A 20,245-nucleotide genomic window follows, 5' to 3' on the forward strand; every position below is an offset into this window, starting at 1 on the left:
CACACCAGTATTTGTATATACTTAAATTGTATCAGTAAATGTTTACGGAAGAATTCAAGATAGACTTATGATTCCAAAATTTACTGATATTTTATTAGACTAAATATACGCTCTGTGACTTTATTCTCTTCATAGGTAGACAGACCACCACTGGCCATGTGCAGCTTTTAAAACTTGAAGTAATTAAGTAAAATGAAAACTCCAGCTTCTCTGTATCCCTAGCCACACTGCAGATGCCCCACAGCCACTTGTGCTACCATATTGGACAGTGGAGATATATTTCCATCATCACAGGAAGTCCTACCGGACAGTAGTGATGTAGAGACCAAAATTATAAGGAATCAGGCCCACTTCTCTAACATATACCCTTGTTTAACTACTCGAATGAAAACCAAAGAGCATTTGACAGAAAGCTAAATATATACTCCTGCTATGGTGGAGGGGTGGGTGAATGAGGTGAGCAATGTTGGACCAGATGTTGCTAACAAAGCAAAATGAAACATATTTTGTGACTCTGAGGACAACTCTTCTGAATACAAAAGTTTCATCACACACCTAGATAAATAGCCCTAAATCATAACTCCCTGAAAGTATGCTCAGTAGACCAGATGAAAAATACTAATGTGGTTCTAAGCTAGAAAACATCCTTTAGAGAATCTAAAATTGTTTAAGAATTGTTGGACTATATCTTCAAACTACAAAATTCTGATTAGATTTATTACAACTCTTAGTATTTTGTTAACCACCAATCACTACTCTAAATGTCCTGTCACCTATCTCAGACACCATTTTACTTCCAAATCTGTTCATTGGTCCTCCTGATTGATATATTTAATCAAGTTCAGAAAAGCTCACACAGAGAAAAAATTTACCAGGAGGCCTACCTTTGCTGCAATAGACAGTAAGATTTATCTATCCAGCTGGCCAATATTCAGACTCCTGCTTTCTTGGGGAAGGAATGAGAGAGCTTTTTGTAGGCATGGAGGAGTTCTCTCTCCTTTTTCCAAAATTTGTTCTAACTGCCAATTCACCTCAAATAGTCTTCGTACTCATAATATCTGCAGGGCTCAACAGACTCACTACCTATCACAGATATACCGAGCGGAGACAAACATCAGTCATATTGATCTTAATAGATAAATTTAAGGAAAGAGTAGTATGAACTCTGCTTCCTTCAACTGAAAACCGTTTCCAAGTAAAAATGAACTTAACATCGATAGAGCACCGACAAATTAACCTCTTCACACCCCTAGACAAGCTTCATTCTGACTCCTGTTACTGTACAATTACTGTACAATTCTGTTACAATAGTTTTTTTAATGTACAACTTAGATTCCACTATAATAGTTTTTCAAAAGGTTATCTTTTAACAAACATTTTTTAAGTCATGGCAGATAACTGATTTATTTCAAGTTATCACTGTTAATCCAAGTTGCCACACAATCCAAATCATACAGTGGGCACGTACTGCAGGAAGTCGACTTTAAAAAGGAACAGGAGATTTGACTTTTTGATTTTTACAGGAGTAAAATTACCCCTTATTTTGCCATAAACAATATCACTCAAATGATTCTAGTACAGTTCCTGGAACAGGTGCTCAATTAATGCCAGATAAATACTTCACTTAACTTTCTAATTCTAGTACGAAATTTAAGCCAAGAATCAATGGTAGGGCTTCCCTGGTGGCGCAGTAGTTAAGAATCTGCCTGCCAATGCAGGGGACACGGATTCAAGCCCTGGTCTGGGAAGATCCCGTATGCTGTGGAGCAACTAAGCCTGTGCATCACAACTACTGAGCCTGCGCTCTAGAGCCCGCAAGCCACAACTACTGAGCCCACGTGCCACAACTACTGAAGCCTGCGCGCCTAGAGCCTGTGCTCCGCAACAAGAGAAGCCATGACAATGAGAAGCCCGCGCACCACAACAATGAGTAGCCCCCGCTCGCCGCAACTAGAGAGCCCGCGCACAGCAACAAAGACCCAACGCAGCCAAAAATAAAAAAACAAATAAATAATTTATTAAAAAAAGAATCAATAGTAGCTAAAGTTATTTCACATCTAAGTTAAAAATGTACCATTTGCTATTTTATGCATTGCTGTGGACTGAATTTTTGATCCCCCGCCTTCCACAATTCAGAGGTAGAAGCTCTATTCCTAATATGATAATATTGGAGGTGGAGCCCTTTAGGAGGTAATCAGGTCATGAGGCCCTTATAAAAGAGACACTGAGAAAGACGATCTCTCTCTCTCCCTCAAGCAGACACAGCAAGAAGTCAGTTGTCTACACACCAGGAAGAGGGTGCTCATCAGACATCAAATCTGCCAGCACCTTGATCTTGGACTTCCCAGCCTCCAGAACCATGAGAATAAATGTTTGCTGTTTTTCCCACCCAGTCTATGGTATCTGGTATAGTGTCCTGGACTAAGACACACACACACACACACACACACACGTGCACACTTCCTTAAGAAATTACAAATGTTAAAAAGTATCTACTGATTTTTCAAATGTATGTTTTAAAAGTGCAATTCACGTGGCACAAATATATCACTATACTAAGTGCAATAATGGTACTCTGTGATCATTAAAAAAAACTGAAAAAATAAAACTTCCATCCCATTTCACTTATGACTCTTTTATATTATATAATTTTATATTAATATAGTTTTTATATATATTAAAATTAATATAGTTAATATAATTTTATATTAATATTAAACATCTATAATAAAATAACATAAAATAAGTAAATCCGTATAGGGAAGAAACAAGTTATCCAAAAGATGTAATATCAACTTACTTATTTGACCTCCTCCTATCTCTTCTAAATATTTATGCTCTATGATGAGTCCCTTATAGGCATTCCCTCAGGCCTTACAATTCCTTACAAGGTCCTCAGTTTGTCCACGTTTCTGTTCACACTTCAGCCTTAGAACTTCTCTGCTGTTACATGTTAACTGGGACATCTTTAGGTGTCTAGAAGCTCAATTAAACGGCTTTATGGTTAAGGACTGCATTTACACGTCCTGAAGACCAGCATGGGAGGGAGGATTAGTTTAGTTGGCAGCCACTGAATATTAAGTATGTTCATATGTGCAAAACACAGTGACTGAAAAGCCTTAAGAGGTTTTCCAAAATTTAAACTTTCCCTTTCACCCACTTATTCATATTATAAAAGACAAAATATTTTAAAGGATTGGACTTACCCTCAAATAAATCTTCCAGAACTTCCTATGGAGTCATTTCAGGTTCTAAGTACTGAAAGCGAGCCTTTGAATTAGTCCATCCAAAGCATTTCCAGGATATATTTTTCAATGAGTAGAATAATACTTAATCTACATAGAAGTCTAGGTAACTTGAAAATAAATTCAGTATTCTAAGTTAAAGTACTAAACTACTGTAACGATTCTAAGTTATTGTCAGTCTATAACAGGTATTAATTTTGTGAGATTTCAACGCCTAAAAGCAAAACATAAGCAATACTAAACTATGCTAATACTGAGAACATTCACCCTAGCCATCTGAATATCCAGATAAGGGAATAAGATAATACCTAGGTACTGGTTACCTGGTTACTATTTTCCATTGTTCTTTTTAAACAAACAAAAATAAAATCTTTTTATTACTCTATTACCCTAAATAGTTACCAAAAATAAAATCCAAATATTGTTATATTTAGATAACTACAGCGGGGAGAGGTATAGTAATGCTGTTCTTTCTCTTTTCCCTCCGTAAAGAACTCAAAGACAATATCAGAAGTTAGGTGCAGAATTATTTATCTGATTGATGTCAGAATTTAAATGTTGTAGGGGGACTTCCCAGGTGGTGCAGTGGTTAAGAATCCGCCTGCCAATGCAGGGGACACAGGTTCAAGCCCTGGTCCGGGAAGATCCCACATGCTGCAGAACAACTAAGCCCGTGTGCCACAACTATTGACCCTGCGCTCTAGAGCCCGTGAGCCACAACTACTGAGCCCACGAGCTGCAACTACTGAAGCCTGCATGCCTACAGCCCGTGCTCCGCAAGAAGAGAAGCCACCGCAATGAGAAGCCCCTGCACCACAACAAAGAGTAGCCCCCGCACGCCACAGCTAGAGAAAGCCCGCACGCAGCAACGAAGACCCAACGCAGCCATAAATAAATAAATAAATAAATATTAAAAATAAATAAATAAATGTTGTAGGTAAAATATTTAGGGTAGAGATGACACAGCTAGATTATTTAAAAAATCCATCTAAAGATACAGAGTTTTTAAAATAATATGCTCATCCTTAGATTCATATATGGTGGTATTTTGCTTAAATATTTGATCGCCAATATGCAGAAATATTAATACATATAAAACATCCTATCTTTATGATAAAAACTATTTCATGTGATTTACATATGCTTTACACCTTCTAACATAAGTGAAACATTTATTTTTTCTTATAGCAGCAACTCAATTTTATTTTGGAATAAAATGATTTCTGAAAGAAGAAAATCTGCCAATATTCTCTTCCTTCCTTTCAGTTTGAAAATCTTGCTCAATTTTTCTAAACTAAACTAAGGACTATACGATGAGTTTATGTTAAAAAACAACTTTTTTACTAAACAAGAAGTTATTTACCCATTTCTATCACCTGATGTCCTATGCAGAAGAATTTTTGCAAAGCTTTAATATGATTCAGAAACAGATTAATAGCCAAAAAAAAAAGTAAAAGCTTTAATTCTGAGAAGATAAAAGTTTTTAGGTGCTGCAAATTTGTTTTTCAAAATTATCTACGTGTGAGGTTGTATTGAAATATTTATCTGTGTTAAGTTATACTGAGATGTTTATCATGCTCACGTTACTACTGAGGACTAGTTGTTCACATTTACTTATATTACACTGACAAAATAGCAGTTCTATAATTTAAGAAGACACTAAATTTCAAAAGTTTGGATACATACAAAAATGTACTTTGAGCTCTGCTGGTTTAATCATTTGATATCTTAGATGTATACCTTCCTTTAGGATAACAAATACCAAGCCATGGACTAATTTAACTTTGGTTACATAATACTTGTAACACTCAAATGGGTTTGCAAATATAAACGTCTCTGCTCTAGCATAGTTTCGAGGGGAGGATTATCCTTCGATATATAACAGATGCAAGCATGTGCAATTTGGTAGTAGGAGGGAACTATTTTACTATGGAAAGATGGAGTAAGGGATGGACCCTTTTAAAAAAGAACAGATCACTTTTATTAAATAATTCCCTTACAAAGTTTGCATCTTAGGCCCAGTTTGACAGAAATTTTGGAATGATATTAAATAGCCCTGCTTTTTCTCTTCTCTTTTTGTTTAACACCTAGATTCTGAAAGTCATCCAATTTAATAATCTTTAAGACAACTATAAGGAATCAAGTCTCAAATCAGATGCAGTATCTGACGCAGACTATCTGTTGTCTACCTACCATTTCACTGGTCAGCCAGTCCATGAAAAAAGAATTTAAGCTAACTCAAATATTTAGGGAAAATAAGAGAAACCAGAATATGTCAAATATGCTTCCTAAGAAATGATGCCTCATTGCATAAGTTAAATATGAGAATTTCCACCTCAGTAAATCTCTCATACAAAAATAACCTAACACTTAAAATAAATCAAAGCCATTATTTATATATATTACTTAGCATATAAAAGGAAATCATATAAAAGTAGAAATTTGATGCTTCTTAAATCATAATTGCCAGAGTGTCTAAAAATAAAATCATCACCCCAAATCAGAAATGCTATAATTTAAAAATTTTGCTACACAGGTTTTCTCAATAGCTCACCAAAAAAAACCCACCAACCCTTCCCCACAAAAAATATACATATATAGGTCTGTAAGTTAGAGGCTGAAAAATATTAACTTCAAGGAGTTCATTTTAATTATGAATTGATATTGCATTTCTACAACCCTTGGTGATACTTAAATAAAACACCAATATCCAAAAGCAACAGGTAAACCTATAACGAACTTGGCAAAATGCATATCTCAAGTAGAAATATTTCTTTCTACAAACATTCTAAAGAACAATGCTTAAAATTATACAAGGTTTGAAATATCACTTTAACCAAGTTTACATGAAAAAGAGAAACACCAAAGTTGATAATAGTGAAAGTCTTTTGGCTCTCTTACAAATGGTATCTTTATAATTCCCCAACTTTCAGAGCATGAGTATTTTTCTAGGAAAAATAAAATGGAAACTGTGTTTCTTATATAGCTTTATGTGTCAGAGTCACTTCCAGACCCCGGCCTGTTGTCATCTGGTCCATCACTTTCTTTGTCCCAGTCTTTCATGGATGCTCCCATCATGAAATTATCACGTAGGATAGTCCATCCTGGGCCCTCTTCTGATTTTGCTTCAGTCTGTGGAAAATTACACAATCAAAATATTCAGAAGTCAATTTCATCATAAGGAACTTTTAAAATTCCAAGCTATGAAACAAACCTGTCAACACTTTTACAATAGGAGTGAAATCAAGACAAATTATAGACTGACTTTATTTATACACTATGATCATATATGCACAAATATGTAGTACTATGCTAAAATATTTCAGCCTTATAAAAGAACCATGAAAGCAGAATTAAACTTTTTTTTTTTTTTTGCAGTGGGGGGTATAATACAGTAAAATCTAGGTTTGGTATCAATTTTTAAAATCTTCTGACAATCAAAACAGACTTACAAAATATCGTTTAACATTCAGTGATAACTTATTAGAAAATGTTTGGCAAATTATTTTAACACAAAGAGAAATTTAACAAAGGTTTTTAACCCAAAATAAAGGCGAGAAAATGAAACTAACCTGATACTGTGCTAGGTTTTAATAGATGCTATCTCATTTAACATTTGATAAAAATTTGAACCAAATGTTCTTTATTTAGGTTATGATCTCACTGCCTGCCCAAATCATGGACTCAAAAGACTAATCACATGCTAAAACCATAAATATCTGAAACAGGCAATAAACATAATAGGTAGTCAATTCATTTTGTTTATTCATAGGATTTATATAAAACTATATAAGAGAGTCTAAGAATTACAGCCTCTTATTTCATGCTACAACAGTACCACCTTGTGGCATTAATTAAGTAATGCAGGATGCTGAACTCTAAACTGGTTTCTTTCCTTCATTCCACAAATATTTACTGAGAAATGCATATCAAATACCTTTCTTAGTGTTAGAAACAGAGTGATGACCAAAACAAAGTCCCTGTCTTCATGGAGCTAACAGTCTGTGCTTTTCTACTTATGCCATTCACAGAAATACACAATGTGGGAAAAATCTCTCTAAATATACGAGAACCCATTTGGTTAGAAAATACTGTTACCTTATGGGAGCCATTAATCATATAAAAAGCAATTATTAAGGGAAAAGATGTTAAAGACATTTACTGGGTTAAGAGATTACTTATCTAATTCTGCTGAAGCTATCTTTTATTTTAAAAAATATAGCCCTGAAACAGTCATACCATTAAAAAAAAAAAAAAAAAGGACACTATTACAAACAGGAAAAATCTCCTATTGGCTTACTCCTCAGGGCTTGTCCCTCAGTAGAACCCAAAGACTGGACAGCATATAAATGTGAGCAAAGATTTCAGAAATGACTAAGTGAATCAAACAGTGCACTTTATACTACAATTTAACCAGCATAAAGAAACAAAAACATCTGTGCTAGGTTAAACCCAATAGTAAGACAGTTCCAATGCTTTTCACGCCGCACTGATAGAGAGTAATGAAGTAGAAAGGCAACTGATAATGCTGCTCACAGAGGATGCTGACACCTCCCCATCCCTCATCTCTACAGTGTCAAACCTACATTCCTAAAAACGATTTCTGCTTCTGTCAGATTAAATTACCTAACTGGATAAAAGGCCATTTTCCCTGATTCAACTGAAGTTTTCTTTGCCAATCTCCTCACCTTACTTAAGTAAGAGAGAGTTGCTCCCAATGAACAGAGATCCACTTAGAACCAATAACTGTAACACTTCTCCTGCCAAATTAACTATTCAAAGTTTTCAATTAAATTCTAAAAAGTGTATGCTTCCTGGTATAGGCATACACAAATTACTAACTAGTAAAGACAGCCTGACATTAATGTTTGTGTTTACATGCGAGTATGCACAAGCTTAATGGTAAGGCTCCATGTTTAAATAACTACACCCAACATGCTATGAACACGTTACCAACCCGGAGCAGGCAGACCCCACGTGACCGACCTCAATGCAGACTTGCTTCTACATGAGGGCTCACCCTGACAGCCAACTGCTGCTGCATCACAGAGTTGCAGGCGCCACAAGAAAGGAGGGAAGGAAGAAGGGGAGACGAGGACAAAATCTTAAACAGGCAGTTCAGAAAGAAAGAAAGGAATAACAGTGGACCGAAGGAAAGGATTCATTAATTAAAATGGTGAGACCTACTGTCTCGATCAAGACGATCAAGCAAACGTATGTTTTAGGCAAAGAGAGCGATCATAGCATAAATTCAAAGCTCTTCTCAACTGTCCAACTTGAAGATAATGAAGTAAAGCTTTACTGGGGGTCTTGGTGGTGGCGTTCTGGTTTCCACGCACTCATAGAGCCTGCTTCAGTCCGTCTCAAAGTGTGGCCCTCACACCGGCATCAGCATCACTTGCTAGGAATTCACAATCTCAGGCCCATAAATACAGAAACATTAAAAAAAAAACAACCCCCAAAACTTGGGCCCTGCTCCGGACCTACTGAATCAGACACTCTGGTTTAATCTGTTTTAACAAGCCCACCAGTGCTTCTGGGGCTCACTAAAGCCTGAGAACCACCAAATAAAAGGACACGTATGTCTTAGTGACAGTCTTCTTTCACTGCTGTAAGACTAAGTACACTTTACGGCTGAGAGAGAAAAGATTTCAGATTTTGGAATCCAATGTCAGACACAGCACTGGATGCTTGACAGACTGCCATCATTCAAGCTACATTACAGTGGCATTTTTATACCACAAAGCAACAATATGGAGAAAAAAACAGACAACATAAACTTTAGTACTAACAAGTGTAGGTTAACATAGTTTAAAAACAGGTATTTTCTATAGTATCTCTCAAGATGGCAGCTCAAGAAAAAAAACATCTCTCAAGATGACCCTTTAACTTCAAATGCCTCCACATGCTAAAGAAATATGCAGCAAGAAAAAAGGCAGGGGATCCGTGTTGAGGTGGCTGTTTGAACATAAACGAGTCCTGCTCAACGGCACAGCTTAAGCAACCATGAAACAGTGACTGTTGTTTTAAAGACATAATCCACAAGGACAAGATCCAAAGAGAAAAAACAGCAACAAAATTGTAGAAGGTGGAAGCAGATGGACTGGAGGAAAGTGTCTTGGCAAAGCCAAGGAAGGTGAATCCTACGCCTGCAACCATCAGGCTGACAGCTAACCCAACTCACGCTGCAGAATGCTCAGGGGAAAAAACAAAAACCTAGACACGGGCAGTTCTGGGTACTTCTGGAAGTGAGGGTAGGAACAGAGGAACCAAAATAAAGAGAATTGGGTGAAAGTTATCTTAAGAAACAATCAGGTCTCTAGATCCGCTCCCCACTCCACACTCCCCTGGCAGAACACTTGAGGTTTAACCCCTGGAGAGGTTATGAGCTAGCACAGATGAAGGCATAGGTGCAGTACCAAAACCAGGGGATTAAGTTACACACACACACACACACACACACACACACACACACACACACTCCACCCCCAACAATGAGTCCCAGGCTTCTTCTCACATTGGGCTCCCAAAATGCTGGTCAGCAGATCTTTTTTCTCCAGGCAGGAGATCAGGAATACTCTAGAAAATCTGACCAGTTAATAATAAGTAACCCACCGAGAGAAGCCTACATTAAAGCTCACATGTCATGTGGACAATATACACATACTCAGAGTTTCCAGTAACCTTCTTTAGGATTATTTGTTCTAGTCATGAACAGACAACTAAGGTTTATCAGAAAGAAGACAGAGAATAACATAAACAAACACAAACATTTAAAAAGCAACTTGCTTGGGAGATTGGATTGACATATATACACTAATATGTATAAAATAGATAACTAATAAGAACCTCCTGTATAATAAATAAATAAAATAAAATTCAATAAATAAATAAATAAATGAAAAATAAAAAAATAAAAAGCAACTTGCAGGAAAAAGAAACTATTCAGGCAGATAGCAGAAGCAAGAAGAACTACAATCCTGCAGCCTGTGGCACAAAAACCACATTCACAGAAAGACAGACAAGATGAAAAGGCAGAGGGCTATGTACCAGATGAAGGAACAAGATAAAACCCCAGAAAAACAACTAAATGAAGCGCAGATAGGCAACCTTCCAGAAAAAGAATTCAGAATAATGATACTGAAGATGATCCAGGACCTCAGAAAAAGAATGGAGGCAAAGATGGAGAAGATGCAAGAAATGTTTAACAAAGACCTAGAAGAATTAAAGAACAAACAAACAGAGATGAACAGTACAATAACTGAAATGAAAAATACACTAGAAGGAATCAACAGCAGAATAACTGAGGCAGAAGAACAAATAAGTGACCTGGAAGACAGAGTGGTGGAATTCACTGCTGCGGAACAGAATAAAGAAAAAAGAATGAAAAGAATTGAAGACAGCCTAAGAGACCTCTGGGACAACATTAAACGCAACAACATTCGCATTATAGGGGTCCCAGAAGGAGAAGAGAGAGAGAAAGGACCAGAGAAAATATCTGAAGAGATTATAGTCGAAAACTTCCCTAACATGGGAAAGGAAATAGCCACCCAAGTCCAAGAAGCACAGAGAGTCCCACACAAGATAAGCCCAAGGAGAAACACGCCGAGACACACAGTAATCAAATTGGCAAAAATTAAAGACAAAGAAAAATTATTGAAAGCAGCAAGGGAAAAACGACAAATAACATACAAGGGAACTCCCATAAGGTTAACAGCTGATTTCTCAGCAGAAACTCTACAAGCCAGAAGGGAGTGGCATGACATATTTAAAGTGATGAAAGGGAAGAACCTACAACCAAGATTACTCTACCCGGCAAGCATCTCATTCAGATTCGATGAAGAAGTCAAAAGCTTTACAGACAAACAAAAGCTAAGAGAATTCAGCACCACCAAACCAGCTCTACAACAAACGCTAAAGGAACTTCTCTAAGTGGGAAACACAAGAGAAGAAAAGGACCTACAAACACAAACCCAAAACAATTAAGAAAAGGGTAATAGGAGCACACATATCGATAATTACCTTAAGCGTGAATGGATTAAATGCTCCAACCAAAAGACACAGGCTTGCTGAATGGATACAAAAACAAGACCCATATATATGCTGTCTATGACAGACCCACTTCAGACCTAGGGACATATACAGACTGAAAGTGAGGGGATGGAAAAAGGTATTCCATGCACATGGAAATCAAGGGCTTCCCTGGTGGCGCAGTGGTTGAGAGTCTGCCTGCCAATGCAGGGGACGCGGGTTCGAGCCCTGGTCTGGGAAGATCCCACATGCCGCGGAGCAACTGGGCCCGTGAGCCACAATTACTGAGCCTGCGCGTCTGGAGCCTGTGCTCTGCAACAAGAGAGGCCGCGATAGTGAGAGGCCCGCGCACCGCGATGAGGAGTGGCCCCTGCTTGCTGCAACTAGAGAAAGCCCTCGCACAGAAACGAAGACACAACACAGCCATAAATAAATAAATAAATAAATAAAAATTTAAAAAAAAAAAGTCTTTTATCTTAAAAAAAAAATGGAAATCAAAAGAAAGCTGGAGTAACAATACTCATATCAGATAAAATAGACTTTAAAATAAAGAATGTTACAAGAGACAAGGAAGGACACTACATAATGATCAAGGGATCAATCCAAGAAGAAGACATAACAATTATACATATATATGCACCCAACATAGGAGCACCTCAATACATAAGGCAACTGCTAACAGTGATAAAAGAGGAAATTGACAGTAACACAGTATTAGTGGGGGACTTTAACACCTCACTTACACCAATGGACAGATCATCCAAACAGAAAATTAATAAGGAACAACAAGCTTTAAATGACACAATAGACCAGATAGATTTAATTAATATTTATAGGACATTCCATCCAAAAACAGCAGATTACACTTTCTTCTCAAGTGCACACGGAACATTCTCCAGGATAGATCACATCTTGGGTCACAAATCAAGCCTCAGTAAATTTAAGAAGACTGACATCATATCAAGCATCTTTTCTGACCAAAACGCTATGAGATTAGAAATCAATTACAGGGAAAAAACTGTAAAAAAACACAAACACATGGAGGCTAAACAATACGTTACTAAATAACCAAGAGATCATTGAAGAAATCAAAGAGGAAATCAAAAAATACCTAGAGACAAATGACAATGAAAACATGACGAACCAAAACCTATGGGATGCAGCAAAGGAAGTTCTAAGAGGGAAGTTTATAGCAATACAATCCTACCTCAAGAAACAACAAACATCTCAAATAAACAACCTAACTTTACACCTAGAGGAACTAGAGAAAGAAGAACAAACAAAACCCAAAGTTAGTAGAAGGAAAGAAATCATAAAGATCAGAGCAGAAATAAATGAAACAGAAACAAAGAAGACAATAGCAAAAATCAATAAAACTAAAAGCTGGTTCTTTGAGAAGATAAACAAAATCGATAAACCATTAGCCAGACTCATCAAGAAAAAGAGGGAGGGCTTCCCTGGTGGCGCAGTGGTTGAGAATCTGCCTGCCAATGCAGGGGACACGGGTTCGAGCCCTGGTCTGGGAAGATCCCACATGCCGCGGAGCAACAAGGCCCGTGAGCCACAACTACTGAGCCTGCGTGTCTGGAGCCTGTGCTCCGCAACTAGAGAGGCCGCGATAGTGAGAGGCCCGCGCACCGCGATGAAGAGTGGCCCCCACTTGCCGTACCTGGAGAAAGCCCTCGCACAGAAATGAAGACCCAACACAGCCAAAAATAAATAAAATAAAATAAATTAATTAAAAAAAAAATACCTAGCTCCATCATTAAAAAAAAAAAAAAAAAAAAGAAAAAGAGGGAGAGGACTCAAATCAATAAAATTAGAAATGAAAAAGGAGAAGTTACAACAGATACCGCAGAAATGCAAAGCATCCTAAGAGACTACTATAAACAACTCTATGCCAATAAAATGGACAACCTGGAAGAAACGGACAAACTTTTAGAAAGGTATAACCTTCCAAAACTGAACCAGGAAGAAATAGAAAATATGAACAGACCAATCACAAGTAGTGAAATTGAAACTGCGATTAAAAACTTCCAACAAACAAAAAGCCCAGGACCAGATGGCTTCACAGGTGAATTCTATCAAATATTTAGAGAAGAGCTAACACCCATCCTTCTCAAACTCTTCCAAAAATTTGCACAGGAAGGAACACTCCCAAACTCATTCTATGAGGCCACCATCACCCTGATACCAAAACCAGACAAAGACACTACAAAAAAAGAAAAATTACAGACCAATTACAGACCAATATCACTGATGAATATAGATGCAAAAATCCTCAACAAAATACTAGCAAACAGAATCCAACAACACATTAAAAGGATCATACACCACGATCAAGTGGGATTTATCCCAGGGATGCAAGGATTCTTCAATATACGCAAATCAATCAATGTGATACACCATATTAACAAATTGAAGAATAAAAACCATATGATCAACTCAATAGATGCAGAAAAAGCTTTTGACAAAATTCAACACCCATTTATGATAAAAACTCTCCAGAAAGTGGGCATAGAGGGAACCTACCTCAACATAATAAAGGCCATATACGACAAACCCATAGCAAACATCATTCTCAATTCTCAAGATCATTCTCGTCATTCTCATTCTCAAAAACTGAAAGCATTTCCTCTAAGATCAGGAACAAGACAAGGATGTCCACTCTCACCACTATTATTCAACATAGTTTTGGAAGTCCTAGCCATGGCAATCAGAGAAGAAAGAGAAATAAAAGGAATACAAATTGGAAAAGAAGTAGTAAAACTGTCACTGTTTGCAGATGACATGATACTATACATAGAGAATCCTAAAGAGGCCACCAGAAAACTACTAGAGCTAATCAATGAGTTTGGTAAAGTTGCAGGATACAAAATTAATGCACAGAAATCTCCTGCATTCCTATACACTAACAACAAAAGATCCGAAACAGAAATTAAGGAAACAATCCCATTTACCACTGCAACATAAAAAATAAAATACCTAGGAATAAACCTATCTAAGGAGGTAAAAGACCTGTACTCAGAAAACTATAAGACACTGCTGAAAGAAATTAAAGATGATACAAACAGATGGAGAGATATACCATGTTCTTGGATTGGAAGAATCAATATTGTGAAAATGACTATATTATCCAAAGCAATCTACAGATTCAATGTAATCCCTATCAAATTACCAATGGCATTTTTTACAGAACTAGAACAAAAAAATCTTAAAATTTGTATGGAGACACAAAAGATCCCGAATAGCCAAAGCATCTTGAGAAAGAAAAATGGAGCCAGAGGAATCAGGCTCCCCACTTTAAACTATACTACAAAGCCACAGTAATCAAGACAGTATGGTACTGGCACAAAAACAGAAATATAGATCAATGGAACAGGACAGAAAGCCCAGAGATAAACCCACGCACCTATGGTCAACTAATCTATGACAAAGGAGGCAAGGATATACAATGGAGAAAAGACAGCCTCTTCAATAAGTGGTGCTGGGAAAACTGGACAGCTACATGTAAAAGAATGAAATTAGAACACTCCCTAACACCACACTCAAAAATAAACTCAAAATGGATTAGAGACCTAAATGTAAGACCAGACACTATAAAACTCTTAGAGGAAAACATAGGAAGAACACTCTTTGATATAAATCACAGCAAGATCTTTTTTGATCCATCTCCTAGAGTAATGGAAATAAAAACAAAAATAAACAAATGGGACCTAATGAAACTTAAAAGCTTTTGCAAAGCAAAGGAAACTACAAACAAGATGCAAAGACAACCCTCAGAATGGGAGAAAACATTTGCAAATGAATCAACAGACAAAGGATTAATCTCCAAAATATATAAACAGCTCATGCAGCTCAATATTAAAAAAACAAACAACCCAATCCAAAAAAGGACCTAAATAGACATTTCTCCAAAGAAGACATACAGATGGCCAAGAAGCACATGAAAAGCTGCTCAACATCACTAATTATTAGAGAAATGCAAATCAAAACTACCATGAGGTATCACCTCACACCAGTTAGAATGGGCATCCACAGAAAATCTACAAACAACAAATGCTGGAGAGGGTGTGGAGAAAAGGGAAGCCTCTTGCACTGTTGGTGGGAATGTAAATTGATACAGCCACTATGGAGAACAGTATGGAGGCTAAAAATAGAACTACCATATGACCCAGTAATCCCACTACTGGGCATATACCCTGAGAAAACCATAATTCAAAAAGACACATGCACCCCAATGTTCATTGCAGCACTATTTACAATAGCCAGGTCATGGAAGCAACCTAAATGCCCATCGACAGACGAATGGATAAAGAAGATGTGGTACATATATACAATGGAATATTACTCAGCCATTAAAAGGAACGAAATTGAGTCATTTGTAGAGACGTGGATGGATCTACAGTCTGTCATACAGAGTGAAGTAAATCAGAAAGAGAAAAACAAATATTGTATATTAACGCATATATGTGGAACCTAGAAAAATGGTACAGATGAACTGGTCTGCAGGGCAGAAATTGAGACACAGATGTAGAGAACAAACGTATGGACACCAAGGGGGGAAAGTGGCGGGGGAGGGGGAGGGGTGGTGGTGGGATGAACTGGGAGATTGCGATTGACATATACACACTAATATGTATAAAACAGATAATTAATAAGAATCTGCTGTTTAAAAAAATAAATTAAATTAAATTAAAAAAAGAATACACTACACTGGATAAACTTTAGTCAGTTGCTTTTAGTGTCTTTTACAAAAACAAGAAGCTCTGGGGAAAACAAGATGATTCTGCTAGGACAAAATGCATGACAGGACAATACTGCCTGGGTGTGGTTTGGTTTTTAGTGCCTGGGGCATAGTCCATATTAATAGTATTTCTCATAATCCTCCTGATATGATCACTGGAGAAGAGTGGGAATTGAGCTTTTTCACTTATTTCTTAAAAAAAAAAAAAAAAAAAAGGAACTATTCAAATAAAGAAAATTTAGGGGAAAATACCATTAATATCCTTGAAGAGTTAGAAGATTATATTGCATCCACAAAGCGAGAACAGTTACTATTTTAAAATAAACATTAAGAGAATAACAAAGAGCTTGAAATTTAAAACGCGATGGCAGAAATAAAAAAATTATAAGGGTGAGAAGATAAAGTTAAGGAAATTACGCAGAAGAGAGTAAAAAGAAAAACGTGATGGAAAACAGAAGAAAAAGTAAGATAATCGGAGAACCAGTCCAAGAGGTTTAACATACAAATAACAGGTCTACAGACAGAGATATGCAAAAATGGAGAGGAGGAAAATCGATGAAATACTTCCAGAAAATTTCCCAAAAGTGAAGCACACACATTTCCAGAGTTAAAGGAGCCCTCCTGAATGTCCAAAACACTAAAGAAAAATTGAGCCACATCAAGGACACCATGTAAAATTTCAGAACAAAGCGGTGCTAAAAGAACGTGCTATAAGCTGCCAGAAAGCAAACAAATAAATCACATACATACAGATGATCAGGAATCAGAATAAGATTCAGATTTTCCTACAGCACCACTGTAAGCAAAAAAGCAATAGATGAATGCTTTCCAAATGCTAAAAGAAAAGAATTTCCAATTGAACATTTAATACCCAGATGCACTGTTATTCAAGTGTGAGGACAGAATAGGGGCACTTTCAGACACATGAGGTACCCAAAACTTTACTTCCAATTAAGCCTTTCTCGAGAAACTACTGAGAATGTCCTCCACAAAAAGCTGGAGTAAATCAAGAAGAGAAAGACACAGGAAAGAAAAAAATCAGGACATCCAATGCAGGAAAGAGAAGGGCATGTCCAGGATGAGACTGAATGGAGACTCCAGCACGGTGACTACAGTCAGGCAGGGAGGAAAGCTTGCAGCAGTGACCTCGGGAAAGGCTGCCGAGAGCTGTCATCACCAGCCAACTGCCACAGTCCCATCATTTTAACTGGACAAAACCCCTAGAGGCTATGCTTTACCGAAACAGTGGGAGTAAACCAAGAGAGAAGAAGATACGAGATCCAGGAAACAGGGAATCCAATCCAGCAGACATTCCAAGGATCAGAAGAAATTTACGTCCCAGGATGACAACTGTGAAGTGGCCCAAGACAGCAATCAACCCAGAAAAAGGAAAACAGAGGATTCTAGGAGAGAATGTCTCCAAGAAAGTTTTTATAATAGATACATTACCTGAGGTAATTTGATTTTGAAAAACTAAATAAATTGTGGAAGTTAAATATGAAAATCAAGGCGATTATTCATGTCAGGGAAAACAAATAGAAAGGAAACGTAAGTAAGGAATATTACAATCTTTAGCTGTAAATAATACTTGTACAGGCATAATAATATATGTTGAACACTGAATTAGCAAAAAATTATAAACTAACTATATTGAAAGGACAGCTGGGAGGAAACAGACTGTGTGAGAGGAATGAAATCTTTGCCTACAATAAGAGAAAGCCAATAGGTAACACCTCAAATTGACAAATCAAAAGATCTGGCTGTGTGATAGTCGGGAAGATGAGATGTGTCAGTGCCAGCAGAACTAGCCACAGGAGCCAGCTGTCCTGGTTGCCCAGGTTGCCCTGGGGTCAGAGCCGTGCAGAGCAGACAGAATGGGGCAGAAAACTGCTTTATTTGATAATGAACTTTTTGGCAAAATGTGGTCTTTTAAACTACATGCCTAAGTAAAAATTAATTTAAAAAGGAAAAAACAGGACAACAAGGAGAAAACCAACTATTCTTCAATCATTTCCACAAATCCCAAGTTTTACAAGCCTCCTCCAACATCTTCCTAAAAAAATCTCTCCCAAGAAACCTTTCTGGTTTTATTAACCATAATGATTCTGCTTTCCTTTCTAACTTATTCAATGAAAAAAAGAATTATACTATGAAGCTATTATGTGCCAGACACTTTATATAATATTCCCTTGCTTCTCATTCTCTTAAGTTTCCTAGCCAGATTGCCATCGTCCTTCTCATCTTTAATAAGGAAACTAAGGCTCAAAGAAGTGAAGCAACTTATTTAAGTCAGAGTTAATAAACGGCTGAGTCAATACTTAAATCCAGATCCATTTGATTCCAAAGCCCAAGTTCTTTCCGTAATACTACACTGCTCTACAACTTAATCAATATGAACAAAATATATTACTAAGTCATCTGTTATAACCTAAAAATTACACAGTAGAATGAGTACTAAAGTACACTGAAAACAACTGAATACACTTTCAGATAGTTTCTATGAAAGTCAAAACTTGGGCAAATTATCTCACACAACAGATTTACATAATTTCAACTTACTGGATCTTTTCCATAAAGATGACTTAACCATTAAGTAGAAAACTTCCTAAATGCTTGGAGCACCCACAAAGAAAAGGTAGATCAGAGATTAATATAAGAAAAGGAGAAAGCTTGAAGCAAATTCCAAATGTGTCATTTGTTGGTAAAATTTGCCTAGGGTGATCCCTAGACAGATTTCATTAAATGTTAAGACATCATGAGAATTAAAGGTTTTTGTTTTATTTGTAAAATAGAAGTAGTGGCAATATGATGTATTATGTTTACAACAGGAATAAAAAACCAAGAGAGTTCTGGATTTGAATCATTGTTAACCACTGACTACAACACTACAAATGAGAAAGTTTAGATAGAGGTCCGAGATTTGAAGGAAATTAAATGTACTTCCCTTTCTTAACCTTGGTATAAATGTAATGTAAGAGACAGTTAATCATACTGTACATGTGAGGCACAGATATTTACCACCATCAGATGGAAGATGTGTTGACATCTAAGTCTGGATGTCTTGACATCTAAGACTGGATTGATAAAAATTTAGCAGCTTATGAAGTCTGTCAGGGTTACTGCAAGGCAGCAATGACTCAATGACCTAAAGCAACCTACAAGACAACTCTCTGTGCCTACATCAACTGAAAAATAAAACTGACTTAAATGCAAAAAACTTAATGAAAACCATATGACGCAAGGAAACAAAATAGTCCCCACCCTCACTGGCCTGGTTTTACACAAATATTTAATCAAGATCATACAGAAGCAGTCTGTGTTGATTTTGAAGATGAAGACAACCCTTAAAAATGTTAATCAGCTTCCATTTCAAGGTTCAAACATACACTGGCAGCTATTGAAAAGAAAACTGAAAACAGGGGTTTGGAATTATTCATTAGTCTAATACCAAATAATTAAGAGCTTAACCTCATTTCAGTTTTGAAGGGGGAAAATTAAAGTCAAATCCTAAAAAAATAAACATTATAATCATATCTAAATTTAGCAATCAGCAATAGCTGATTTCATTGCTTTCCCTAAGAAGAACGTTCTGTTTTCATTTTAATTTATTTTCACCTAAACTAAAAAAGGTTCATACTGGTTAAATTCATCTTAATACCTTTGTTGTTGCAAATTTTTGTAAGCTATTTACAACTGTAGTTAGTAATCTCCCCTACATTTGTGAAAGGAAAATCAAAATGGAGTCAGTATTGCTAAGAGAGCCCTCTAAAACACAGCCAAGGGACCATTAAAGAAGTGTGACTTATGCACATCTCAGCCTGGATGGAATCTGACCCTTTGACCTGATGAAGCCATCCAGAACATCTACCAGAAATTCGTGACAGCATAGCCTATCTACTTACTGGACCCTACCCTAAAACAACTCATGATTTCTTAAGGACAAAAATATTTTCTGACTTCAGTCAGAGTCAATCACAATTCTCGTCGGGTGACTTTTAACAACCTCATGGCTTTTCATCTTTATGATGAAACTTTCTCTTCCTTGGAACACTCTTCTGGGATCACCCAAATCTTCTGCATCTCCCAAACTGCAATTCTTAAGACCCCAAATAAACTCTTTTCTTATTTGCAGACTCCTGCTTCTTTTTTTTTTTTTTTTTTTTGGTTGACATATTAAATCCTATCTAAAAGTTCTGCCTGTGAAATGAAGGGCATATGAGAA

The 20,245-nt window shown here is 36.7% G+C and overlaps 1 protein-coding gene across 1 annotated transcript in view; it reads right to left on the bottom strand.

The window, feature by feature from the left end:
* Positions 1-5,877: 5,877 nt before the first annotated feature.
* Positions 5,878-20,245, bottom strand: part of RRP15 (ribosomal RNA processing 15 homolog) — a 55,098-nt gene continuing 40,730 nt past the window's right edge. The window contains exon 5 of the mRNA XM_059942381.1: positions 5,878-6,377. Coding sequence (XP_059798364.1) covers positions 6,234-6,377 — 144 coding nt within the window. The 3' untranslated portion in view covers positions 5,878-6,233. The remainder of the gene's footprint in view (positions 6,378-20,245) is intronic.

The sequence above is a fragment of the Balaenoptera ricei genome, chromosome 1 (genome assembly GCF_028023285.1).
Source record: "Balaenoptera ricei isolate mBalRic1 chromosome 1, mBalRic1.hap2, whole genome shotgun sequence".
Lineage (NCBI taxonomy): Eukaryota > Metazoa > Chordata > Mammalia > Artiodactyla > Balaenopteridae > Balaenoptera > Balaenoptera ricei.